The sequence below is a fragment of the Genypterus blacodes genome, unplaced genomic scaffold (assembly GCF_046128005.1).
Source record: "Genypterus blacodes isolate CSIRO-AG114 ecotype Tasmania unplaced genomic scaffold, CSIRO-AGI_Gbla_v1 ptg000029l_1, whole genome shotgun sequence".
NCBI classification, from domain to species: Eukaryota; Metazoa; Chordata; class Actinopteri; order Ophidiiformes; family Ophidiidae; genus Genypterus; species Genypterus blacodes.
In genome coordinates, this window is record NW_027466842.1 from 2,370,595 (window position 1) to 2,398,315 (window position 27,721).

The 27,721-nt window shown below is 44.6% G+C and overlaps 2 protein-coding genes across 6 annotated transcripts in view; both read right to left on the reverse strand.

The window, feature by feature from the left end:
* greb1l (GREB1 like retinoic acid receptor coactivator) overlaps positions 1-20,832 on the reverse strand; it is a 35,767-nt gene extending 14,935 nt beyond the window's left edge. The window contains exons 1-7 of one of the 2 annotated variants that reach the window (XM_076144786.1): positions 20,727-20,832; positions 4,775-4,886; positions 1,809-1,968; positions 1,174-1,356; positions 859-1,035; positions 453-629; positions 243-365 (exon numbers count right to left, since the gene is read on the reverse strand). In XM_076144786.1, the coding sequence (XP_076000901.1) occupies positions 243-365; positions 453-629; positions 859-1,035; positions 1,174-1,356; positions 1,809-1,965 (817 nt within the window). In that variant the 5' untranslated portion in view covers positions 1,966-1,968; positions 4,775-4,886; positions 20,727-20,832. Of the gene's footprint in view, positions 1-242; positions 366-452; positions 630-858; positions 1,036-1,173; positions 1,357-1,808; positions 1,969-4,774; positions 4,887-7,581; positions 7,957-20,726 lie in introns of those variants that run through there. The other variant, XM_076144785.1, reaches the window with a different exon arrangement.
* A 1,750-nt stretch (positions 20,833-22,582) lies between these two features.
* thpo (thrombopoietin) lies at positions 22,583-25,821 on the reverse strand. Of its 4 annotated transcripts, none has more exons than XM_076145176.1 (5): positions 25,501-25,821; positions 25,232-25,356; positions 24,907-24,993; positions 24,644-24,808; positions 22,583-24,111 (listed from the first exon to the last, which is right to left on the reverse strand). In XM_076145176.1, the coding sequence occupies exons 1-5, from the start codon at positions 25,511-25,513 to the stop codon at positions 23,965-23,967; spliced, it is 537 nt and encodes a 178-aa protein (XP_076001291.1). In that variant the 5' UTR covers positions 25,514-25,821; the 3' UTR covers positions 22,583-23,964. The 4 variants fall into 4 exon arrangements, with proteins under 4 accessions (XP_076001291.1, XP_076001290.1, XP_076001289.1 ...); XM_076145175.1 differs by having other exon boundaries at positions 22,583-24,108; positions 24,898-24,993; XM_076145174.1 differs by having other exon boundaries at positions 24,898-24,993.
* Positions 25,822-27,721: the final 1,900 nt, after the last annotated feature.

Below are 27,721 nucleotides of genomic sequence, written 5' to 3' on the forward strand. Positions count from 1 at the left end.
AGGATGGAATAATGCTACCTATTTTCCAAACCATAGTAAGATGTTAATGTTCCCAGTGTCAAACTATTGATTTAATAATATAAATAATATTATTTATTTTTATATATAATACATATAAATTAAAGATACCGCTCAGAGATTTTTTTATGTTAACAAAAGATTTTAGAGCAGTATGACTCTCAGTTCTAACCAAAACAAATAAGGATTGATGTTTAAATATTAAATGCAGTGTGCAGTCTTACCTGAGAGGGAGAAAGGAGAGGAGCTGTGACCACTGGTGCCTCCGTTTTCCTTACTGCTAAGCGATGAGGAGGAACTGGGCTTGGAGGTCGACGCACTGTTGGAGAACTGGCGGGTTTTGCAGTCTGAGAATCCAAAAGAGACGCATGATTAGCACAGAGAAGCTGGCAAAGACGCAAGTGGATGCGAGGATGTGAGCTTTGTGTTCTGACCTTTCCAGCAGATGAGGGGACCTTTGCACAGAGCACCCTGAGAATTCTTCACTAGGTAGTATTTTAAGTGCTTCTGCTTCTTGGGCTGTGTGGAAAGCTTCAGGTTGATGTGGTTAGAGAACTCAGTGAAGTACCTGAAACCCTTTTCGCCGCAGCCCACACAGTTTCCAGAAAACCCTGGAGGTAAAAAAAAAATCGAATTGATTATTAACAACTGGAATATGCCAAACAGTTCAGACTCTGCGTGGTAAAGCCTCCATGGCCACTGAGGAGACCTAAATAGCCAATGATCTCATCTTTTCTGGTGATACATCTAAAGAATGCTGCTGCTACCATAACGAGGGAGCGTATTAATTTCACCAGGGTCTCCTTCTCTTTCATGTCAGACCTTGGAGAACAGACTGACCTAAAAGTGCATTTTTCCCGTTCTCATCAGGCAGAAACCGTCGGTCCACAGCACACATCAGTATGTGCTCGGGGACACTGGGGGATTTGGCACCGACCAGCTCAAAGCCTGCCGGGACTTCGATGGGCTCCGTCGCTATGGAGACCAGGCGGAGGTCCTTGCCGGCCTGACAGAATCCTGAAGGGGAAGAGGTATTTTTTTTAGCTGGAGAAGAGTTAAGCTGAGTGATTTGTTTATTTAACAGCAGTAATTTAGTTTAACATCACTTTCATTTGGACAGACACAGAAGCTTAAGTCAACTAAAAGGGTTTTTACCGTCCAGTGTGCAGCAGCCGTCTGGGGCGGGTGCCTGTAGGTAGGGCAACGGAGGGCTGCTGCTGTCAGAGTCGTCGTCCTCCTCCATCTCCTCCTGGTCGTTGGACGAGTGTCCATTCAGCAGCTCGGGGCCTGGGGGCTCGCCAGGGCCATGGAGCGCCAGGTCGACTTTGGGCTTCATGTCTAATGGACACGAGATGGGATCATTTTTTACAAAAGCTGGATTAATGGATCGTTTTGACTAAATGTGTCACTTATTGATGATGTGACACGTTGGGTATTGATAATGGTATTACTGAACTAGACACAAAACCGACACAAACAAATGGCCGGACAGACAGAACCCAGGGCAGAAACCCCCATCCCATCTCTTAACCAATTAAGGATCTACCTCACACACCATCATGATGGATAATTACAGTCAAGCAGATAAAGGCATTCATTGTTGATTCCAGCTGATACATTGTAGTTTCTTAAATTTTTATTCTTAAATGCTTAAATTACTGCAGATTTTTGTCACAATATGACAGCCACTAGATTCCACTGTACTACACCCAATACATACATCAATTATGATTTACTGAAACTGCCAGTACTACAGTTAAAACCAGGTCATGTTTGTCACGTCAGCGTACCTTCCACCTTTACTGGATACGGCTCTGGCTCCAGGTAGAGCTGTGTGAAGATTGGCTGTGGATCTCCACTGCTGGAGCGCAGTGATGCCTCAATGGAGTTATGGAGAGCCTCTTCAAATCGGGTAGACTTCAGCTGCCCGGCGTACGAATTCCCCATTATCTGTGGGAGAGAAGGAAAAGGAGAATGAGGACAGATGTTAGAGCTCATCTAAATGTATCTATTAGTGCATAATGAGCCCAGAAAAGTGTAGTAAAGCTTTAGAATAAGATAACTGCATCTTTGTGAGGCTAGTTTAAGGTTATTCTTAAAAATGTGCCATTAACCAGTATATAATGTGAATTCTTGCAAGGATTGTGAAGCAATATTCATTATTAGTATTTATCTATCTATTGATCTTATTTGATCCGATGTATAACAACAGTAACAGATCCACTATCCACTATAAATAATAAGACTAAACATGCACATGAACACAAACAGACACACAACACCCACACACAGAGAGTCTCTTCATGTCAGCTCAAACATAATAGCCAAGGCCAATTGCTTTTTTCTCTGTTTGTGCCTCTTTCTCTGCCTTCTCTGCCCTCGTGCCCCCTCCAACCCCACTGTCCAATCTGGGACATCTGCTGGGGTCGACCGTGTGGGCCAGAGGTTGGTCTGGCTCTCCGGTGGCAGCTGGACAGAGAGGACCGAGCATGTGGCTTTAAGGAAGAGGAGGACAAAAAGAGACAGAGCCAGAAGAAAGAAGAAAGGAGAAACAGAAGAGGTAAAGAAAAACAAAAAACAGACCGACGCTCCATCACGGTGTTCGTTTATTACAAGGCCGTCGGGCCTATGCAAACTCTCATCCCTCAATTTGTCAAAACATTGTACTTTATCTGTTCTAATTCCAAGCCAGTAATCAGCAGTATTCAACTGTGTGGGATGGGAGGATGGAAAATAAAATAAAAGAGAGCTTTGGCTCATTTCCTGACACACTGCCATGGTCTGAAAAGCCTCCCATGTTTGTCCTTGAACTACATTTGGCTTGTACTGACCACCGCTGTGGTCCTTAATCAGCAAGGCGGCCAAGTAAAAGCTCAGGTTGAAGACTTCAGCTGTTGGGGAGAACGTCAAGACTCCTCACCCATGACTTTACTACGATCCAGCGCAGCTGTTGGAGTCGTTAAAAGACAAGCTACTGCATTTTTACCTTGGATTTCGAACCGGAGTCAAAACACAACTTTTAAATCTATCATAAACATTTTCCCGGGAGGATTGGTGATGGCTTAATGAACAAACGAGTATGTCAGGGATACCGTCTCTCCCCAGCTTTTAGTCAGCTCCATCTAGAAGTTCGATTTGCTCTCTACATCTACACACGTGCCTTTGTCTGCACATTGTGTAATTTAGTTATTTTGTTAGCCTGTAAGATGATCAAAATACAGTTGAGTGGCCATCCAGCGCCTGTTCACTTATCTGCTTAGTTACAGTATCTCAGGTGGATTTTAAAGACTGTTAATGATATCAAAGAGAAATAATCTGTTCATTCAATAATGTCTAATGAGTAATCAGCTGTTTAAATTTGACAACAGTGAGACCTACAGCTCATTTTCTCTATAGATGTCCGAACGTCCGTGTGTATTTTCTCAAGATTGCTTATCCAGTTTGCAGTTAAATGAAATCATTAAACTAAATAACTTGGTTCGAAAGCGCTGACTGGATCTATTGCTTGGAGCACGTATAGTAAATTAGCTGATAAATGCATTTGTTTATTCATGACGATGTCCCCTTGCAGGACAAATTTAGTTGTTTACGATCAAAGCTTTGTACTTCAATCATTCCTATTCTTGTTAAGGGTCGTTATTGGTATGCAGAGTTCTTGCGTTACATCGGGAAGCGCTGTGTGGAGGAGTGCTTATTAACGAAACATAAGTCCAAGGTTAGAACCGAGGGAGAGAAACCTCATCCTCTATGTCGATCACTTTATCAAATTCTTCTAGACACATGATGTCTTTAGCTGCTGGTCACACAGCAACACTGAACCTTTTTATTTTGTCAATACAGGCCAGGGGAGGAATCAGGTTGGAGGTGCCTTTCTAGTCTCAGGTCTCATTTTGCCCACGCCTGGACAGGTTCCAGACCCACTGTTTACCTTCCTGGGGAGGAATCTGACAAACCCAGACAAAGGACAAGATTAACAGAGCCTGACTGTGCTGTCAAAAAGATAAGAGGCTTAGCAGAATGAAGCTACAGTATTTGTTGCTTAACTGATGGAGGAAGGTGGCTGACCACAGAAAGAGAGAGAGAGAGAAAAAAGAAAGAAAAGAGGGCCTGAGGGCGTTTTAAGCAGCCGCTGCCTGTTCGATTGCGAATTCAAAGGAGACTCCAGAGGTTCGCTGCCTGGCTGACCCTCAAGTCTCAGCGGACAGATTTGCCATTAACCTAACACGGGCCTGGGGTGAACGCAGCCTGTGACCTTTTATCACCTGCACTTCTTAAAACAAAGCATAACTGTAGCAGAGGTCACTTAACGGATGTTTCCGCGGCGTGACTCAGGTGGTTGCTAAGGTCAATTTTAATGGCAGGGGTTGTTTCAGGTGAGTTAGTGGCTGAAATCTGCTTGATGGATGGCCAAACACAAAGAGTGGACTCCACTGAGGGGAAGCAGTGTAATGTCACTAATGGTTGAAAATGAGTGTTGATGCCGGTGAGTGGGGACTTTGAAAGTGCCTCTCAGTTAGCCAGTCAGCTGGTCACTTAAGTCAGTCAAGGCCATTCCTCGGCTCCTGGGTGGCATCAACAGATTGCATGAATGTGACCCCAGGTCAGAACAAGCGAGCGTGATCCTCGCGCTTCGAGTTCTGGATCATCCCAGAAGGAGAAAATGTGGAAAATAGCGAGTAGGCGCTGGGTGTTAAGCGGAGTCTTGGCTAATTTGCCAAAACAGGGCTAGATGAGCATTAACAGTGAGGGTTCTTACCTTGTCTGATTGTTCCCAGGCGTGAAGGGACTTGTTTCTCTACATGCTGGGTCACTACCGTTCAGAGGGAACTTTCATCAAAGACATTTCACTGCCAGTCGCTGTTCTCAACCTGAGGGGGAGAAAGAAGATGTCTGATTAGGTCTGAGGAGTGGGTGATAAAATGAGCCATGAATGCAAAAACAAACGTTATAACCCAAGATAAATACAACAAACACATCTGAAGAAGGGATTCGTACAAACCAACAGTTGAGGAGCGATAACAAGAGACATCTCTCCTTACCATGATCAGAGTTAAGTTCATTCAAAACATGAAATCAAATATCTTCCCTTTAAATCTCAGAGAGCACAATGAGGTCCAGTTTTGAGCATCACGCCTCAAGCTACACGACAAGCATTCAAGACCTGTTTGTCCCCAAAACATTACATGAATTTAGCCAATGGGTGTTTTTCCCCAGCTTGTTTGGGGAATCATAAAGAACTTTTCACTGTAAAAAGTTTAAATTAGGGTTCGAGAAGCTAGTACATAATTCTGGAAAAGGTATTAGATTCCCTGTAGTGTGCTGAAATCATCGGTGATTTAATCAAAGGGAACTTAATAATAGGATGGAGAGAGCCAGTAGGAAAGAGAGTCTGATGCTGGCACCACTTAAAGCTTCATCCACAAAATGAATGTGTGCACTTAGAGCTTTTAGGACGACCACACAAACATATGAAGGGGGGGCTGTAACAGCTTGCGTCAAACCACGACATATGTACCCAGCGTCAAGGGGCTAAAAAGGTGACATACGATACCACAGCCCAGGAGCTATTTTCATAAAACACACTGGGGTGTTATAGTTTATCATTGTCCTCACAACACACAGTCACAGCATTGTGAATGGATTTGCCTGTTACTTTGACCCTTATGTCAAGGAGTCGTTCAGCCACTCAGGCAAAGTTCCCTTCAAAACATTGACGGTCGCAATCTACCCCGGTCATCATTTCTTTGAGCTTCCATTATGTCATTGGGTGGCTGCTATGGGGTCCAAGTCCTTTAAAAAAAAGCAAGTGTACACAAGCTGGTTCAACTTGCATGAACTGGAACCACACTGGAACTTATTTTGTGAATGATTAGCCAGTTTTGAGAGCTAATCAAATCCCAGAATAAAAGCGTCAATGTGACAGTCGAAGGCACAGAAACACAGAAACTGAGCACACTGGGATTTTTAATTTGAGATAAAAAAAATTCCGATTACATCAGAAAGGAAATCTGAAATGTAACGTAGTGTCCTGGCTACTCCACACTGGGCGTTTCCACAGATGATGCGAATCTCAAGCACTCTGCTAATTACCCAGGGAGCAGAGTCTTGAAATATTTTGATGGTTATCTCGCACAGCAGAGCCTGGACGACACGGAGGGAGATGCAGATGGCCCCTTAGATGAAGATGAAGGAGCCATAAAAACCTGAACTCCAACACACACACACACACACACACACACACACACACACACACACACACACACACACAACCACACACACACACACAAACACAGGCACGGCTGCTAAATACGGTCCCGTCTTTCCAGTAATGACGTTGCAGGGAGAGCCTCCAGGCGATGGCTTGCGACACACTCGCATACACACACCTGTGCACAACCTGAATGCTAGTTCCACTACATGTGCTGAGCTGCAAACATTCACACATAACAAATATAAAGCAGAATCTATTTAAGTATCATTTAAAGATAATTAACCTGAAACAATAACAAGCACCATCTTCTTCTATCGTCTCTTCTTTTTACATTCATACTATTAAATGATACCTTAAGGACATAAACTATGGAAATGTGTCTTCTGTACTGTGCGTTAACAGAAAATCAGAAGTATGAATTCAACTTTGAATATTCTACATCAATCATGTCAATCAATGGCTGTCAGACAATTAAGAATAGCATAAATCAGAATCTAAATCGTGTTGTTTGTTATCATTCTGCAATTGCTGGGCCGTGGAAACAAATTTGGGGTTAAAAAGATCCAAATTCAAACCTCTTAGAGTGATACCAGGACATTAATGTTAAATATTTAACTCCAACCCACTGAGCTGAACCTTCCATTAACAATCACTCCTGTTCCCCCCTCTGCCTCTTTCTTTCTCCAGTCCTTCTTTTGTTTCTCCCTTAATCTGCATAATTACATTACAGGGCTCACAATGGAGGGAGAGAGGCAGGAGTCAAAAACCTGGTTGGAGCGCATTCTGGCTAAGCCGGGTCTTCACTTCAAAGCCAAGGCACGAAAAAATTGCATTCCCCAATGAAAAAAGTACAAAAAAAAGGAGAAAAAGATGAGGGAGCTGTGGATGTTACGCATGGCGTTCAACTTGACATGAGCTCATGGGAAATGTTATGTAATTAACAAGGGAATGGGCGTAAATTCACATAGAAGCCAGATTTTCTGAAGTAGCAAACAAAGGTTAAATGTTAAGGGGATTTCAAATATCTTAGTTATTTTCACTTCATTGTTATGCATTCACATTTACAGGTACAAAGTGGTGGAGCGAGGGTGAGAGGGCGAGAGCTCAGCACACTTTAACATTAGAAAAGCCTGCAGTGCAGAGAGACATTGGCCATCAGACATGAGAAAAAAGGGGGTGTGAGGGCCGAAGGGGGGGGGGGTGAGAAAAAGGACTAACATCTTACTGTGTCCTCTAAATGAGGTGTTAAAGGCCCATCTCATTAATGCTACGTGCCACACGCAGCAGCAAACACTTTTAAAAAAGGGGAAGAAGAAGAAGAAGAAGAAGGGAAAACAAGCTTCTCCTTTTACCTCCCATGACTCCTGTGCGAGCCGGCGAGGAGCCTTCAGAAATCCAAACTCCAAACGCAGTAAATCCAACAGCGTGACGGAAACTCCTCAAAAATATTCCATCTCAGGCAGTAAATCCCTTTGGAGACGCGGCGAGTTTGTTGATATCCAGGCAGCATGTGGAGGCTCAAGCTCTCTTCTTCTGCTTCTTCTTCTCTCAAGACACCACAGTCACCACACTGTAAGGCAAACACTGCTGAGTCCAACTCTTCCCTTCACCACAGCAGATAGCCCCTCTCTCTCTCTCTCCCCCTCTCTCTCGCTCACTCACTCACAGGCAAACAAACACACACAAACACACACACACACACACATACATACACACAGACCCCTCCCCCTAAGTCCCCTATGCCCTCCCCTGTCCTATGCCATTTGCCAAGGAGGGAGGGAATCCACCGGGGGCTCATTCATCTTGGCCCTGCTGACCCCCTGTGGTGACAGATGCTCTTGGAGCTGCGAGGGGGGGGGGGGGGACAAAGGAGGAGGCCCGCGTGTGTGTCCCCGCTGCCACGCAAAGCCGCGCCGCCCCTGCCACGCGTGACCCCCCAGCCCGCCAAGACCCGCCGTGCCATGAGGAAGCTTTCTGTTCCGTGAGCAGGGGGGGAGAGGAGGAGGGGGGGATGTTTAAATCCCAACCCTGGCTCTGGTGCTTCTCGCAGTTCGGGGCTTCTTCCCTGCCACACCCGTCTTTTTACGACAGGGGCCAATTCAGAGAGACGGGAGAATCTGTCCCCGGCAAAATGAGGAGACAAGAATGTCAGGTCAGCCTGAGCATTTTGTCTCCGTAGCCTTGCCTGGGATTGACCCCTCGCTGGGCTTTTTACTCCTGCTATAAATACCAGGGGCTCATCTGGTCAAAATAAATAAACGGAGGTGCACCGCAAATCAACAGGTGCTGGCAGATGTTGGGGATTATGTGTCATTGTAGTCCTGGCGACGTCAGCGTGAGGGCCTTATCATTACAGTGCCAAGTGGAGAGGAAACACATTTTCAGGAAATAACCCAGACCCACCCGAAACTGAGGCCACTATTCAGTATGGAAATGGAGCTCAAAAGTCAAATTCAAATCAATTTTCCCTTTTAGTCTTCTCTATTCTAATGAAAAATACAGTATCATTCCAGGTTGCTGTAACACATCTCCTGACTTTGAACGATAAACACCCGCCAGTGGCAGATTGCCCAGTCTAACCACATCTAACGCTGCAAGGACACAGTTTTGGCTGCAATCCAGGTAACTAATGATAATATCCCGCGTTAATCATTGACTTTACCGGGAAGAACACACTGCAGTGTACGACGCATGCTGTCCTAGAGCGTCCGTGACGTTTTTCCCGCCGATCTAATGAATTTTAGGGTAAAGTGGGCAAGAATTTGTCAGGTAAACAGGAGGTTGTGCGTAAACAAACTCACATCTACTTGAAGGCCGGGCGGATTCACTCTGCGGTCACATTGACACTGACTTACTAAATCTCTGCCAAATCCATCAAACACTCATACGTGCATATTTGAGCCTGTGTGCAAAAACAACTTTTGTGGGATTTGTTAATTTATTTTCTTTCTTAAAAGCTCTAGCTTAGCTATGGTTACCATGGGTTACTGTCTGTTTGGAATAACAAAAACAACAACTAATTCCCGACTTTGCACGAAAACAAAAAACAGTATGAAATAAACAATACTTGTTATTGTGCAAATACATTATCTCTGGATTGACGTCTCACTTCACTGGACAGAGTTTCTTGCTTCACTGAGCCATGTGACCGACGTTCCAGTTCATTACCGCTGGCACAGTCAACAGTTGTTTTAATCAAGATGTGTGCAGCTTTTCTCACCTCCGCTCAAATGGTTATATTAGGGCCCGGTCAGTGTGAGGGACAGCTGTAAACCGCCGCAGCCAGCCAATCGGGGCCTCCGCCGGCTCTTATGGGGGGGCACCCGGTGCTCTCAAACGGCCACATTTGTCTAAACATTGGGCTTGAGTTTGACTGTGAAATTTGCCCCATTATTGCTGATTCAGACCACACATGGTAAACAGGAGTGAGTCTTTAAGTGGTCGCTCCTTCCTGATTACGTTTCACTGAGCCAATTGCAAAGGATGTGTGTGTGTGTGTGTGTGTGTGTGTGATAACTGCCACTGTACTTAACAGGTACAACACAAGTCGAATCTCTGAAACGATCCATCTGCACCGATCCCAGCGCAGCCACAAGTTCAACCGGGGGAAAAGAGCTGTCAAGTGTGATTTATGTGAAAGCCCCTGACTTTGACACGGCCGGGCTTAAATAACCCATTTTAAAACGGAGATAATGAGTAAACCCGGGCAACTTCTTTGGTCTCAAAAGACACAGAGACCAAAAAAAACAAAGGAGTGTGGATTGAATGGTTGCCCGCCCCCCGAACCCATCCTTCAGCGCTGCATTGAGCTATGGCTAAAGGCCCTGACAAAGGGGAAGTATCCCTGCTACCACCACCTGAGGAAAGACGCGTCATGTGACCAGCTGGGGAGGAGGAGGAGGGGGGATTCTGGGAGATCTCGGGTTCGGGGAGGGGTGCTTCCTCTCTTAAGATTCTTGAGAGGAACGGCACTGCTTTGTGTCTTCGCTGACTCAGCAGCTGCCCGACACATGAGGGCCGTCTTTAAACAGCCTGGACTTCACTCCAGGTCGGGAAATTATATATAAAATCTAAACTTGTAACGTTTATGAGCTGACCTGACTCGACCGCTCGACCTTATTTGGCATGACAGGATCACTCACATTAATGATTGCTTAATATAACGTTATGGCCAAGGCTCGGGCACTGCGGGACAAATTAAGACCCCTCTGCAAATCAGTCACATATGCTTTAACCGGCATGTACGATAGATTACGAATGAGTGAAACAGAAAGAAAAGAGACAAAATGACAACAGCCACTATGTGAAAGTTCCCGCAACCATACGCTCCGATCCTCCCACTTTCCCATGGGCTACCTGACGCCAAGGGTGTGAGGACTCTCGCTGTTGTTTACTATCCGGGTGGCAGTCCGCTCTGCTCTAATTTCCTTATAAAAGCCCTTCGCTACCTTCTCCGACAACCCCTCCCCCTCCTCCTGGCACCCACCCACCCACCCACCTCTGGACTACCTGCTGGGCCCTGAAGTGCAAATCAGTGCTAGTGAGGATAGCAGATGAGCTGAGGTCATTCGTGCTTCTCCGGCGGGCCACACAAACAAAGGCAAACATTCCTGCTGAATGCCATTGCTGAAGTCGGCAGCAACTGAGAGAAAGAGCTGGAAAAGGAGAGACAGCGAGGCTCAACGGAGATAATAGCCCAAGGGTGCCTGTGTGTGTGTGTGTGTTTGTGAGAGTACATGTGTGCACGTGTGTGTGTGTGTGTGTGTGTGTGTGTGTGTGTGTGTGTGTGTGTGTGTGTGCAAGAGGATTATCTGTGGAACTATAAAGTGGGGTGAACCAGGGTTTAAGGCCTGGTGTGACCAGAGGGAATCGGGGGCAGGGTCTGCAGGGGGGCTGAGGAGCGCTGGACAAAAGGAGCATTTGGGCAGATGAAGAAGTCATCATCATTAAGCCACTGGAAGTTTACTGTCCAGTTATAAAACTCGTTTCAAAATTAGGGGCAAGGGGGTGCGTGTGAAAGGACAGCAGGCCTGGGAAGGCATGCGAGGGGCTGGAGGGCGGCGTAGCGACTCGCTCGGGGACTGTAGGGCTAATTCATTAGGGGACAAGCGGCCTTTGTGTTAACACTGGGTTGATTGGAGTGGTGACCTTGCCACACACTCTCCCCCAGAGGATGAGTTTAAGGGCAAGGCATTTAACCTTAAACTAAATCTCACACCGACAAAAGCCCCGAGTCAGTTATTGGCGACGGCCTGAAGCAACAACAAATGTTTGATGCAGCACATTTAGGAGAGGAGGCAAGAGGTCAGAAAAGCCTTGTAAGCTCACTCATAATTGGTCAGCTATGCTCCAAATATAATATTTCAGCATATTGCATTTTTTATACTCTAAATAATGCTTTCACAGCTGTTTATTGACATGGCTGAGCAAAGCAGCGCATCAGCACAATTGTGAGTTAAATGATTTGCAGCATCACAGATATCACACAAATAGAAATGGTATTATCAAGAATGAGTTATGAATTAAAATCGCCAGCCAACAATGATTTCTCATCCAGAGACGGGTTAAATATCTGAATGTCTCGTTTGCTCGTTTCATAGGTTTAGACTAATTACTTATATACTTGGAGGCTGGAATAAAACATCCAAACAAGCTCAAAATGTCTGATCTGTGAGAAAAGAAAACATAAAGTTCTGCTCTCGTGCGTCCTTATCCGCGCCTGTGAATGAAAGTGAAGGACGAGTAACAGTTTACAATGCCGTTCATGGCTGTGTAATAAAATGGAAGGCCTGTCAGTGAACCCAATGCATTTTACAACACTGGCGGGTTGAACGCCAGTTCACCCAAAGTCTGAACAACAGAGTGAGACACAGCACCCTAATGCGTTTATGGACTTATTCAGAGAAGCCATATTGAAGAAGACAACAATGAGTTCTATTTCATACAGTAAACCTGTCACTGGCAGTGGTCAAACAGCGGTCAATGGTAAAGGCCAACATGAGGGAAGGAGACAGACATTCATGAGAACTTTAACCTTTTTTACATTCTGCATTTAAAATTCTTGCATAATTACTTCATCCGACTGGAACAAATGTTAGTCACCCCTTATCAAACATCACAAATGTAGTCAAATCGGACAAAAAACACAATCACTTCTTCTGTTCAGTCCTACTACAACAAAAACCTCCCAACCACAATCATCGCAACATCTGGTCGCCACCTTAATGACTCATCCCTGCATGTATCTTTGATGATGGTTGACCAGGCCTTGTCCTCGCCATAAATTGTTGTTTAGACAGCCCTATTTGTTATGGGGTGTAAAAGGAGAGCCATGGATCATGTTAAGAGGGCCAACACTATCAAAACATTGGCTCTTATCAGATGACAGAACTAGCGCAGGGTCAGGTTCCCTTTCATGGGGCTGGCCTGAGTTGCGCTTACACCCTCCCTCCACATCAAGCTGAGGTGGCAGGGACATGGGACTATTGGCAGTTGGAAATTTATTCCACTAAGCGTCACGGGAGGTCTTCAACAAATCATTTATTTTTTTATTCTGTCAAATATTTAGAATATACCTGTCTCTGTACAAACAATGAAGATCTACAGATTATTAAAGGGGATTATCGACTTCATGATAACATAAGAATCCAGTTTAGAATTTCTGGTTGACTAAAGTCTTATTGACAGCGTGTCACCACAATTAAACTCACAATTGAGGCATACATCTCCTTTATCAATAAATCCTCACTAAACATTTCCAGTGCTTTTCTTTAGCAGGAATTTACATTAAAGGCACGATACAAAGGCCCTGATTTCCACCCAAAGGTTCAGGCTTCAGACACACTAACTTCATTTAGCCCCACAGTAGTGCCGAGCGCTCATGGAGAGGACATAAGAAAGAGGTCTGTTGTGTGTCTCGGGCCGCCACACAGAGAAACCACCTCTCACAATGGGATCTCTCCTTTCTTTTCCTCCCTGAAAAAGTCTCCGAGCCACCTTGAATCCATTTGAGTGACACCCTGACAAAGAAGGTTCTTAATGTCCTGAGGAAGGAGCCTCCTCCCCTTCCCTCTAAACTTCCTTACTGGCCGATCAGCTGTATCCATCATGCCTCTCTTCCTGACCCCAGGCGGCACCGCCGCATCGGCAGCTTCCCAGCCCCCGCCTCCTCACTGTTACCCCCTTCACTCTCGTGCCACATCTCCTGTATTACCCCCCACTTCTCCGATTAATAAGCACCAGGTTGCCCCCGGTGACAGGACCCACACTTAAATCCCATCAGTCCTTCTTCTTACCGCAGCAAGAATCACAGCAGCAGCGGCGGCAGCAGCAGCAGGACTCTTTTTGTCTTAATGGGACAATGGAAGCAGGGTCATCCTTTGTTGAGGGCTTGACCCCACACACAAACCTTGCTGATGAGAAAATGTGACAGTAAACCTATTCAGGCCTTGTGCCATCCAGGACTCATCCCTCTAGGAGACGGGATACTTTCCGAAACTGACTGACGAGCCCATTATTTAAGACTCCTGGGTCAATGTATCAGAGAGATGTGGGGGTAAATAAGTCTGTAGAGAGAGAGAGAGACAGAAGGAGAGAGCGAGCGAGCAAGCGAGAGAGAGAGATCTTTCATTCAAGCTACTATCACACTAATCCTCCTGTGGCAGTGTTGAATGATTAGGAGCTCATTTGAAATTGTATTTGATCTGATTTATCAATGTTGGATGAAAACATGGGTAATTTTATTAACCAATTTAAATTATCTGCATGGTTTATTTACTTATTTAGTGTGTGCATGTGTGTGTGTGTGCGTGTGTGTTTTCAGTGAATATTAATGTAATTTTATGCAGCCAATATTGTTTTAAAAAGAACGTGGGTCTTTTTGATGGCAATACCTGATAACTGAACTAAGCAAAGAAACTAAATTTAAAAAGTAAATTCAACTACAGTGGATATCTAATTATGTTCATACAAAGGAACAGGATGAAACATGGAGCCCCCCTTCTCAAATCGGTCCCGGAGCTCTTATCATGGAGAAAAAATGACCTCATTCCTTGCACTTCAAAGGTTAACATTTGCTCAAGCATTTTAGGATTTTCTCTTATCAAAGATTCTGGAAGTTCGCAGCAGCCAAGGGGAAACTAGCCAGCGACAGATAACACACACACACACATCCTCTCAGGAAAAGAGAGCAGATGTGAGACGGTGCCCTGGTCCATGACTCACAGGTGACCACTTTCCTCTACAACGCAGCCAAAGTCTAAGCCGCGGTGTGTTGATGCGACGGGTAACAAATGTGCAGCTCGAGGCTAATTGGCTTATTGCAAAGAGAAAGAAAATGCAAATCTGTATTTTAACGTTATTGATTTGAACGACACATCAATGCACAAATCTACTTAGCAACCCAGAGAGGAATGCTGCCTATTTGTGTCCGGTGTGCTTTGATTCAGTCCACACAGAAAAAATAAGATAGGCAGCAAGAAATAGAGGAGAAAAAAACAGTCTCTGTGTGTGTCTTTCTCTCTAACACACACACACACACACACACACAGAGAGAGAGAGAGACAGTGACCTCCACTGTCAGACAGGAACGCTCAGTCCTTAAAGCAGAGGGCTGGCTGGGTCTTGGTCACCGTAGCCTTGGACAATCTGTGACAGCCTATGGAAAAGCCTTGCTGCTGCTACACACAACCCTCTGCCACAGACACACACACACACTGGCAGCATCCACACACTCTGACCTTGTGTTAGAATATTAGGTAAGAGAGGGGAGGGTGCATCTGTGTGTGGGTAGAGGCGATGCTTCTGCTGCTGCTGCTGCTATGATGTGAGGAAACTGACTGATTGCAGCTGTTGTTGTTGTTGTTGTTGTTGTTGCCTCTTTAACTTTAACATCGCAACAAGGTGTCACTTTATTTTCACATTCTAAACCGAATGAGCGAGAGAAGGTCAAACAATTAACATTAATCAAAATACATCACAATGAATCCCCTGCAAAATGATGAACAAGATGCAATTGATTGATGCCGTTTGTACTCTTCCTTTTTCTGTCTCTGTATTTCTGTCCTCACACTTCATGTAATCACACATGGAGCGACGCTGAAAATGATCACGGCAAGACAAAAGACAGAGAGGATGAGCGCAGGAGATATTAACATACGCGTAGTTAATCAATACATGGGAAAACAGATGCTACGCTGAGTGATTCTAACTTTGTTTGTCTTGAGCGGTACACAGAATATACCCGCCGCAAAAAAAACCCTAGCTATGAAACATTAACATGTCTTCAGACCGTTCATGAGCATTCACCCGCCGGAACGGCACACACTGTGCTCTTTAAAAAGAACAAGTAAGCTGTGGAGAGTAATTTCTGGCCCGCAGGTGCCGTTCCTCAGCGGCTGGCATCTGTGCACATGGGAAATTACAGCGGTACACCCTGTGAGAACACCGTGTTCCTCAACAGCGCGACGTGAGAGGGATTGTCCGCTGGAAGTGTTCCAGGTTTCAATGGTTACAATGAGGACACGTTATTACTAAGTGCACTCCAGAAGGCCGCACGCACGCCTCTCTCTTTATGAGATCGCATTGATGTTACCGAGCCCACAAAATCATGGAAATTTGGAAAGAGAAGAGAGGAGAAACATTGGGGATGGGATGTGGCCACTTTGTCGCACAATCCCACAAGATGTAATGAGTTAGGTGTCAGGGTTATTAACCTCATTACTGCTGCCGGACAAAAGATTCAAATTCCTTGATTCATCTTGACAGGCCCCCCGCCCCACACACACACACACACACACACACACACGTGCACTCCCCCGCGTCCGTGCACACAAGCACGTAGCCACTCGCACTTCATGTGACCCTTTGACATGACTCCCGGCACGCTTTCCATTGAACAACTTAGGGGGCACGTACAAGTATAAGTTCCATTTATATCTGCCAGGGAGAAGAGAGCGAGAGAGAGAGAGACAGAGACAGGGGGAGAGAGAGAGTGAGAGAGAGAGAGAATGGTGGTAAAAAGCTTTGAACCTTTTACACCGATTCTCCCTTTTTATTTAGAGGCTTTTGCACGATGCTTCCAAACTGTGCTCTATCTGCACAAACAGGACCTTATTGATTGATGACATCATATAGATTGAATACTCATCAGACCGGAGCTGCAGAATCTTGAATCACAAAGTTTTATGAACCAGGAGATCCAGTGGTGACAGAAACAGCGCCTGACAGAAAGTGAGATGACTAACCACTCCTGCATTAATGTACACACACACACACACACACACACACACACCTACACATACACAAACACAGGCACACGTGTGGGGACACACAATGATCCGCAACCTACAAAGAGCAGGATGTGCAGGCCTTTCTGGCTGCTGTACTCCTACAGATTGCCTGTTCTGTTTTCCTGAGGGCAAGATTCATTTTCTGCAACGTTACAAGCCAAGTTCTAGGGCTGTGAGAGAGAAAGACATTTGTAGCTGGGAGGAATTTTCCTCCACACACACACAACCTTTCCCTTTCTCCTTCACTCTTAAGCCGGTCATTAACACCAAGGCGTGAAAGAGACTCGCACCCGGAAGCACAAATTCATGGTCAGGCAAGAGCAGTTTGCCCCAGATGGAGGTTAAATAGTTAATTAACCGCTACAGTATTTAGAAACAACCGAATCAGAGGGGGTTAAACCCAACAACATCTCAGCTCTCAGCTCAATTTGATGTGATTTAATAAGAGGGAGAGATATTTTTAAAAAATACATTGTATAATAAAATAAAATAAAATAAAATAAAATTAAATTAAATTAAATTAAATTAAATTAAATTAAATTAAATTACATTAAATTAAATAAAATAAAATAAAATAATTGTTGCTCTTCCTGCAGGTGAAACTAAGATATAACAGCTGATGGTAGAGGCTTTGAGGAGGAAGCCCCTCCCCCACCAGCGGGATCAATGCACATAAATGGAAGAGGTCACAGACCTTTGACATCTCCTTTCAGCCGGGGGAGGGGCACAGGCCTTTGTGAGATTGGCTTTAATGATCCAATTGTCAGCTGTGTCATACACCTTCATACAGTACATACAGTTTGCCTCACTTTCCGTTCCGGACTGTGCAAACGCGCACACATACACTACACCATAACATACACACACACACACACATAGTGTTTTGCTGAATCTCTTTGCTGTCTGCATCCAGCTGCCTTGTTTCTTTCTTCATCACTCCCACATCTGTTTGAACGTCTTCCCCTGCCCAGCCTCCCCTCTCCATACCCTCTTATCTATGGTTTTCCTCCCAACGCTTTCATGCTGCCAGAGCGGGATGGTCACTGCAAGGCAAGGAGTTGCTGACAGTGCAGCTTTACTTTATAAACAGACATTTGGATTCATTTTGCGGCACTAGAAATCAAAGAGAAAATAAAAAAAAAAAAAACAATTTTGAAGATTAAATAATTGACTTCTTGTCATTAAAAACTCTGGATGAGACGACAAACTAAAGATAAAACTGACTCTGACAACTAGAGCCTCAACAAACTACACACAGATGTGATTTCCTGCACTGGAATGAGAAACATACAACCCTGACAAATGCAGATGGATAGCTGCGATGTCGTCTGGCTCATCCATCCATTACAGTCGGTGTGAGCATTTACTTTCTCCTCAGAGCAACTAGTGGAGATGGTGTTCCTGGCATTCTTGACCCTCAATAAAAAGGACAGGTTAAAAGTTTACAAGAATTCACAGCAAAAAGACATATGGGGAGGGAGGAGGGGGGGAAAGTGAGATGTTCCTTAATGCAGCTGTTTCTTACACAGGCTCACTGGATAGTTTGACTATACTATGACTTTGAATTCATCATTTGTATGTGGAATTTCATCGTTCACACCATATACCTTAGAGCTAATTCAGTGTAGGAAAAACTGCTTAAATGTCCTATTCCTGACATCAAAACATCAGACCTGTCAGCATTAACGGCGCCTATCATTCCCCGCCTTAACGCCAGCATTCAGCACTGACAAAAATTATTCGGAGAGAAGGTTCCGACCTCTCCTGCCTCAGCGGTTTGATGAATGACGACCACCTGTTTCCTGGGTCCTGTCACATCCCATTGAAAATGTGTGAAACAATAGCACCGATCTCAAACTGGGGTTTTGGTCCGTCTTGCCATCTGCACTGCAAAAGCCTACAATTTGCTCTGAAGTAGTTTATCCCAAAGCATCAGGAGAAGCAACAGCCCCACGTCCCCATGGTGTTTCTGGTCTTATGAATGATTCGTAAGGGCTGCTCATGTGAGCGATCTGGCCTACTGGATCAATATTGAAAAAAGGGTATGTTGCAGGGCCAAAGCCCCCATGTAACTGAATAGGTAATCAATTGTTATTAATGCCTTTTTTGTTATGACACCAAACACACATACGGCCGATCAGTCACACGTCGGTTTGTCATAACAGAGAAAAATAATGAGAGAATGTGTGAATGAAATAAAAAATGCTAATGAGCTCTGGGCTGAGATGAATTTTCCAGTTGAAAGTGAACGCGAGGCACAAACAGCCAGGCGAAGACAGACTTATTAAAATGATGCCAAGGTGAAAAAAAACATTTAATCCACATTATTAAGTACAAATGGATCTGAAATAGTGCTCTATTCAAAACCAGGGACAGCTTTTCTCCAGAAAATGTCACGGTGCAGTAAAAAAACATCTGTATGCTTCACAGCAGGTCTCCTGTGCTGGAAAAACAACAACAACCCTGCATGAGAGCTTTGGGAAAAATGGAGAATAACATCATCATAAGAAAAAATTTTGAGTGTTCCCAGTGCAGTATTTTTAGCACGGCAATGGCTTCTTTTCAGTGTGAAGGAGAAGGAGCTGTAATTATTCTTCTTCCTGCTTCTTTATTAGTCATCTATGAGCCGCCATCACACACAGCTATGGATCTGATATTCTGCCTGTTGTTGAGTTAAGGCGAGCAATTCTGAATCAGACACCAAACTAACATCCACTCTCTGTTTTTCTCACATTTTCACCAATTTGTTACTCATTTTTGCCGAGCACAAATGCAATGAGGCAAAGAGAGTCTTCGAGGTATAATCAAGGTAGAAGAAGAACATGATTGGAGCAGATTAGACGACGGCCAGAAGCAACCCACGGGAAAGAGATGTCTCCTTCAAGGCTACAGAGAGAAACCTGTCCCGAGTGTCACAGGGGCCGTACTTATCTCCTCGCAGATTAAGTCCCAATTGTTGGCGGGGAACAAAGGCAGCCAGTGAGGAAACCAGCCCCCCAAGGGCCAGATGGTCAGCGTTTCAGAGCCCCCTGACCCCTCCGGCCCTCGCCCTCCCTGACAGGGCTGCGCGTGCTCAAGGCAAAACCGGCCACCCAGGCAAATTCACAATCCACACCGTCCCTTCTCAGTGTATACACCCACAACACTGCACTCCCAGTCTGACTTAAAAGTTGTATTTCTCTCTGCCAGGATGCACAATTCCAGCAGAAAAACTAAAACAAAACATGAATGTCAAGTTAACTGATACACATTCTGCAACAATATCTCTCAAAAATGTAGACGCCGCTTTATCACAGAGGTTAATATAAATTGCTACACGCCCTCGCCTATGAAATTGCCTCAGAACAACATGAACCAGTGACAACAACTTCACCCGGCTGTAATCGTGATCTTGTAAGGAACATGTAATAGTCATTAGCTCCACAATGACATTTTGGAAGTACAGGAGAAAGGGGGGTGGAGATCAGGAATGTAACCTTTGGGACATGAAACATGAGGGATGCCAGATTAGATCTAGTCAAGACTGACTGGTTTGCTTGTAATTACACTGACGAACCACAAAATACATCTCCTGGTCACTGTTATCTGATATGACTTTATCTATAGGCTGCTGAAGGCGATTTCAACACCAGCCCTGAGGCAACTTTAACTGTATTCAACTGAACTAAACAACACAGGAATTAGTTGCCTGTTGCTGTTTTGAAAGCAGAATGTGTAAACAGTGATGCATTAGTGGGATGAATGAGTATTTACTTTATATTGACCCCAGAAGGACTTAAATACAGATGTTATACAAATAAAAACAGACCAGCTACTGGTCACCAGCCATTCAACTTCATTAGCCTGTTTATCTGCCATGTTTGAGGATGGGTTGCCATGTATTTGAGCAAATAAAGGGAAAAACGGAAAACAAGGAGATGCATTCATTGTTTCAGTGCACTTACAGTATATCAGAACAAACGGGCTTTTGCTAACTGCTCGAGTATACGCCATTAATCAGAAGCTGCCGGTGTCAAAAGTAATTTTGTCGCGAAAAACTTGAACCAGCTGTTAGGGGGGCTCGCTGACAGCAGGCTGCAGCCCACAGCCACCGCCACCGGAGCGGCTTCGCTCTGCTTTGGCTGCAACCACCGCGCTTCCCTCCTCCGGTGCCATGTAATTACGTTTGCAGGTGAAGACACGACAAACATCATCACAAGCGTGCTTACCTTTGTCCGCGGACAGTCGTTACACGGCCATGTCCACGTAGAATCAGGTAAAAATCGGTGGAAATGACGCTTTCCCCCGGGTCTGGCGCCGGCGCTGTTTCGGTCTGCGAGCCGCGGCCACAGCTGATCTATCTGATCTGAGCACCGCCGGGGAGCCACCGAGTGACGTCACGGCATGACTGAAGGCTACGTAACTCAATTTAGGTTTTTTTTAAAAAGCGTCGATCTTCCATTGAGGCCCTAGAAAAACATAAAGGAAGATACAAAAGAACAAAAAGAAAGCAACGCAGAAACGTAAAACTTTATTGACACACACACACACACACACACACACACACACACACACACACACACACACACACACACACACCACATGTCTATCAAACCACGTCTGCCCATATGAACGCACAAAACAAAGGTGCATTTTTCCCAAGTCAACATAGACAAACTGGAACACACAGATAGAAAAGAATCAAGTGAAAATAACGAATACACAACATTGTAAACTAATTCCAGAATCAATGCATCCAATAGTTAAAAAATGGATTCCAAACAGACAAAACGATAATCAATACATTCATACAATCTATACGTTAAATCATATCCAATTATTTATTAACGCATACAATATATAACTATAATATACAGTGTGGAAACTATGGATGTATAAAGGATAATGAATGTATTGTATATGTTTCGTACACCCTCATTATTATCAATATCAATACCACGCGTCCTGTGGAAGCGTGTAAACCTGCGTGTTGTCGTTTACGCTTCAGTTTATAAATTCATGAACACTGCCCTCTGCTGGGGAATGACAGAAATGGCACAGAGGTACATTTGTAAATCTGTGAGTCGCATGCAGACACCGTCATCATTAGATAGATAGATAGATAGATAGATAGATAGATAGATAGATAGATAGATAGATAGATAGATAGATAGATAGATAGATAGATAGATAGATAGATAGATAGATAGATAGATAGATAGATAGATAGATAGATAGATAACATATTAGTTCAAGTTGTACAAGGTCCCTCTCTTAGTTGACAGTGACTTGGTGTGTGTGTGTTTGTGTGTGTGTGTGTGTGTGTGTGTGTGTGTGTGTGTGTGTGTGTGTGAACTTTGCAGAAACAGAAATGTTGCAGGATCTCTATAAAAGGTCCCCTGGCAGCGTTTGAAACTGTTTGCTCTGATGTGCTCTGGTGGCTTTCACCTCATGGATCAATATTTAATGTCTCTGACCAAAGCCACAGCAGAAAGTGGAAACCTTGAAATTACTGATTAGATTGGTAATCCATTGGACTGTCTGAGTATTTGTTATGACACCAATTACGCATTCGGGAGATGAAATCATTCATACACTGATGAAGTAGCACAGGTACGAAACACAAATCAGTGCAGGACTAATACAGCATACATTTGCCACGTAATGGAAAAAATAAAATGTATGTATGTAAGTATGTGTGTGTGTGTGTGTGTGTGTGTGTGTGTGTGTGTGTGTGTGTGTGTGTATGTATGTATGTATGTATGTATGTATGTATGTATGTATGTATGTATGTGTGTATATATGTATGTATGCATGTATGTATGTATATATGTATGTATGTATGTATGTATGTATGTATGTATGTATGTATGTATGTATGTATGTATGTGTGTGTGTGTGTGTGTGTGTGTGGTTGTGTGTGTGTATGTATGTATGTATGTATGTATGTATATATATATATATGTATGTATGTATGTATGTATGTATGTATGTGTGTGTGTGTATGTGTGTATGTGTGTGTGTGTGTGTGTTTGTGCGTGTGTGTGTGTGTGTGTGTGTGTAATTTATATACATACAGTCTCTATAGAGTCATGATAGATAGTTTATTGAAAATGTATAGGGATCTCTTTATATATATATATATATATATATATCAAATGTTTTAAAAGTTCCTATGATGCAAAAGTTTTGTATGTACACACGCAAACAAACTGATGCCATCCTGGACTCTGCATCCACACTACTGTGCCATGTTCTCACAACCTTCAGCCGCCGTGGCTTCCTGCTGTTTCTCTTTCAGTCTACCTGTACTTCATATTGCCTATTCTACCTCAGGGTCTTCGAGAAAAATGTAACAATAATATTTATTATACAACCTTCTTTACTTCTCTCTATCCCTCTCTCCTTTTCCAACTCTTTCTTTATAAAAAACAATCTCCAAAATGTCCTATAACTGTATGTGTCACTCTCATGTCAAATGCTTGCAATAAAAATATACAAGTACATGCGCAAACAAAAAATACAGAAATAATATACAAAGTAAAGTGTATTCCTGAATTAAACAAAAAGGAAATACAGAGTAACAGGCTGACATCTAGAGCACATAAAGAACATTTAGAATAAGAATGTAAACAGGTAGTGAGATGACTAAAAGTGCAATCAGAAAAAACACAAATCTATTCACTACATTTAATATATTTTATAAACTATTATTATTCGATACGCATAACAAACACTAACACTCAGTATGAGCACATCAAACACTGAAATAAGGGAATGAAATTAAAGAAACCTGGATGGATTGTGGGTTATATATATATATATATTTAGATTTATGTTTCCATCCACTTTGCCAGAACTTTGTACCGCTAGGGAGCAAAATAAATCTGAAACGAATACATGAATACAAACCTGGAATAAGAACAAACAAACACATAAATTGATTTATCAGTTCAGGCCAGGTGAGCGCGCTGCAGCCGTCTCCCAGAGGAAACAACACGTCAGGACACAGCACAGATATAAACCTGTCATCAGTCATATTAGGGACATTTAGAAGCTGCCTGTAGTCCACATTAAACAAAACGACCTGTCTTTGACCTTTTGGCACACTGAAGGCCTGTATCCGTTCTACAGCCTTCCACTTGTTTACATCATCCTTCATGGCCTCCTGTTATTGACGCATTAATCCAAAGTGCTCATCGCTTCTCTGCCCAAACATGCATTTCCCCTCTACGTCTCCGGCTGTAATTCCTCTGGATGGCCAGCAGAGAATACTGTATTCCCACTTTTCACTCTAGAGAAGGTCACTTTGAAGTGGCAGGACATTATGAAGGCAGATCGCTAACACATGAGGGGTTTCATCAAAGGTCACTCCTGCTGTTTTCAACCTGGTGGCGTATCGGAGTTGAACTCATCCCTCCCCCGCATTTGTGAGGAACAAGGAGTCTGCTTAAGTTGTCCTGTTTCTCACTGGGGAGTGCATTTGTCCGCCAGGTTGTCCATGAGCCCCTCCAATTTGCCAGAGAGTAGTCGGTTGTAGGTCCACAGGATGGTGCTCAGGCTCTGGGTGCTTTGAGGAACACAGGAAAGTGCCGGGCTCTCAGCCGGCCCCTGCTGGTCCACACAGAAAATATAAAACTGTAAGGTCGTTTGAATGGCGCTCAAGTACAAATATGAATGACGAGGAGAGGCTGGAAATCAAAAAGGTTTACAACAGAACATCCTCAACCTCCTTTTCGCTGAGTTAAAGGAACAACATAACATTCTCACGATCACCACTCAGTTGGCATGTCCCCTTACACTTTGCGTGACTTCTAGGAACTAATGTCTCACTGGGAAACTATGCACTCCTATCTTGTACTTGTCCTGAGGAAGGAAGGCTTGCAGGGGTCACACAAGGTCAAAGCTAACAGGGACGGATACAGAGAGACATGCAGTGTGCAGTGTGTGTGGCAACCAGGATATTTCCACATGAGAAGAAGCTGATAATGTCTCCGAGTCAGATTCAGACCGGAGAGAAACACATCAACAAGTTCTCACTCGATATGTGTGAATTGTGTTGTACTGCTTGTGTGTGTGTGTGAGGGTGAGAGAAACAGAAAGACCATCTGACTTGTTTGCATGCAAAGCCGCAAAGGCCTCTTACACTCAGCTCGAGGTGTGTGAGGATGCGCAGGTAGTTGTTGATGCTGCGCTCCAGCCTATGCAGGAGAGAGGAGGTACATCCTGGTTGGCTCGCAGCCTTTAGAACCTTCACGTCTTCAATAAGAAGCTTCAACGACGCGACAATGTCTCCTCTCTGCTCCTGGGGCTGTGGTGACACACACAAAAAGACATCATCCTGTTTTAGAAGACGCAAAGAAGTTAAGCGAGACAACGTTTTGACTTCTACATGCGTACATCACATACTGATTTGTTTCCCCAAGATGCTTTGTGAACCTGGATGCAAGGTAGCTGAACCAGTGTGGAGAGAGTGGTTGAGCCATCACAGACACGCTGCCAGGTAGGAGACACGGCGATACGATAAGACAGGTGATAAAGACCAGACAGACATGTGGACAACCAAAAAGACAAGCGTGATTAGTGACTACATGGCCGGAAGACAGGACGAGCTGACACACACACATAGCCCCAGCAGACTGACGGACCAGCAGGAGATGGAGAGAGCGAGAGCGAGAGAGAGAGAGACAAACGCAGACAGTTTGTGTCAGCTACAGATACATTTTGTCCTCACCAGTGCAGCCTCCATCTCTGCCACGATATTCATAGCTCTCCTGGCGTCTCTATTACACACAAAGTCTATGGGTCTGGTCTGTACATCCCACACCTCAGAGGCTACCATGCAGAGCAGCAGGAGTCCTGAATGAGCACACACACACACACACACACACACAAACATAAAATGAAACACTTTACTGTGCTGCCATAAATCCGCCGGTTCAGTCCGCTGCTAAAACTCCTAAAATAAGACTCTAAGTTTAAATAATTCAGCCCCGTACTCACTGCTTAAAGCCATGCCAGGCCTGGCCGCTCCCAGTGGGTCCACATTTGTTCCATTAAGAATTGTGCCAGGTGGAAAATGCCCTGTGTCCTCTGCACCGCTATATTCCCATAAAGAAGAGCCGCGGGTGTTCTTGTTGTCTCGTCAAGACTTGATTTCCCACCTTTTCGCTCAGTCGTGGGAAGTGCAAAGTGTTATCTACCCCGAGAGCAGGATGTGCTCCAACTTCCCTGCTTGTAGAGCACAAACAAAATGTTATAGGGTTTTCATTGATAGTAGCGGGGCTATTTTGTGTCTCCGCCGGGGACGAGTCGGCTCGCACAGCAGTCAGAGGACGAGTTAATGATTTATTATTGTGAAAGACATGATTTGCACAGCTGACACAGAATCCTGTCATTAGTACTGGGGGCTATTTACTTTGGTTCCATTGAGTTCATAGAAGCTCACTAAAGAAACTGGCATCAAAGTGAGCAACACACCCACGGGTGTGTGTAGGTGTGTGTATCTTACCCCCACCTGGCTCTCTAGCACGTATCTAGAAAATGCTATTCATGCCAAAGGCTTATCAAGCAACAAGCTGTTGTTCTGAAATGTCCCTTTCACAAACCCAATAGTTGGACTAATATGTGTTTATGACTTAAATTTGAATGATGACTGCATATGCTATAGTTTAAAGTTCGGCCTCTGAGGCTGCAGCAAGGACAGAGTGAAATCACAGGCTCCTGGATCAACCATCCAGGGATCTTTTAAAGCCTTGCGGGGAGCATTTATCTTTGGGGGGGGGGGGGGGGGAGAAGTGAACAAGCGGATACATACAATCATCCATCGAGCTGTTATACCTGGGGGGGGCGCAGCTGTTAGATGTGGCCATGCTTCAATTCAATTCGGGCCTTGTGGGTGTGAGAGGACTGTGTGTGTGTGTGTGTGTGTGTGTGTGCGTGTGTGGACTAGCTGTCAAATGCATGGATGAGAGAAAACACTTGGGAATGCACCATCCATTCTCATTTCAGACACGTGCTCACCCATCACCCCACCTGCACACTGACTTGAGCCGCTGCCCTCTTATATTTATGCTCAGAATCTCTATTAAGACGCATGACGCTTTATTTATACCTCAAGCGTGTGTGAGTGGGTGTGGGTGTGTGTGTGCCTTTGTCATATAAGGAGAAGGAGAAGGAGAGGGAGGGAGAAAGAGAGCGAGTGAGCGAGAGCGAGAGAGCCCCCATACATACGCACGCACGCACACACACACACACACACATATGTCATCTCCTCTCTCCACGCGTCTCCGCAGCTATAATCCCGAACGCGGTTAATTGAGACGAATGTGCGCCGCGGCTCCTCCGCGCACAATGAGCTCAGCGCCCGGAACTGCAGGCCATGATACTGACGGTACCCGCATTGCATCACGGATACGACACCCGGCGCCGTATCCCGCCCCCCGCCCCCCTCCTCCTCCTCCTCTTCCAACTCAGGAGACCGTGATCGTTTGAGTTTCTTTACCCCGTGCAGCATCACTCTCCTGCGGCGTCTCTCGCGCAGAGCTCCGGCGTCTCCACCTCCGCACCTCCCGTGGGCGCAAAAACCTCCGCCACCCCCCTGACAATTTTGCGCGCCACCTTATCAACTTTGACTTGTTTTGTGTGGAATTGCGCGAACAGCAACAGGCCGAATCTCCGGGCATTTTTTATTTTTATTTATTTTTTAAATGAAGGATTCTCTCGCTTCAAGAGAAGTGTGATCAGTCTGCTGCCCGATCACATCATCGTGAGCTGCAACCTGTAGCTGTGTGTCCCTTTGTTTCTGTCCTTATTCCGTCCAGGCGCGATGGAGGGACACAGCTGACGGTTTTGGACCCATAACCCGAGGAGGAGAGACGAATAGAGGCGGAAAGCTGCCTCAGGGGAACCGTGAGTATGCTGCGTCCTGACAGGATGGATCAGTGTCTTTTTGCTTCTCCAAAGTGTCAGAATCCTGCCTGTGTTATACGCGCTATTCAACTTGCTCAAGGGCAAAGCGTTACAGGTCTGACTGGGTGACTATTTATCCATGTATGGCTTTATGATGGTTTTAGCAAAAGGTTGAAGTGTTTTGTCTCTTAACTAATCGCAAATTAGAGAAACAAAGGAGCAAAACAAAGCACAGGTGGTTGAACATCCTCAAGGACTTAAGGTTCTTGTAGAAAAAGAAAAAAGGGGGAAAATAAAAAAAAAATTGGTAGAT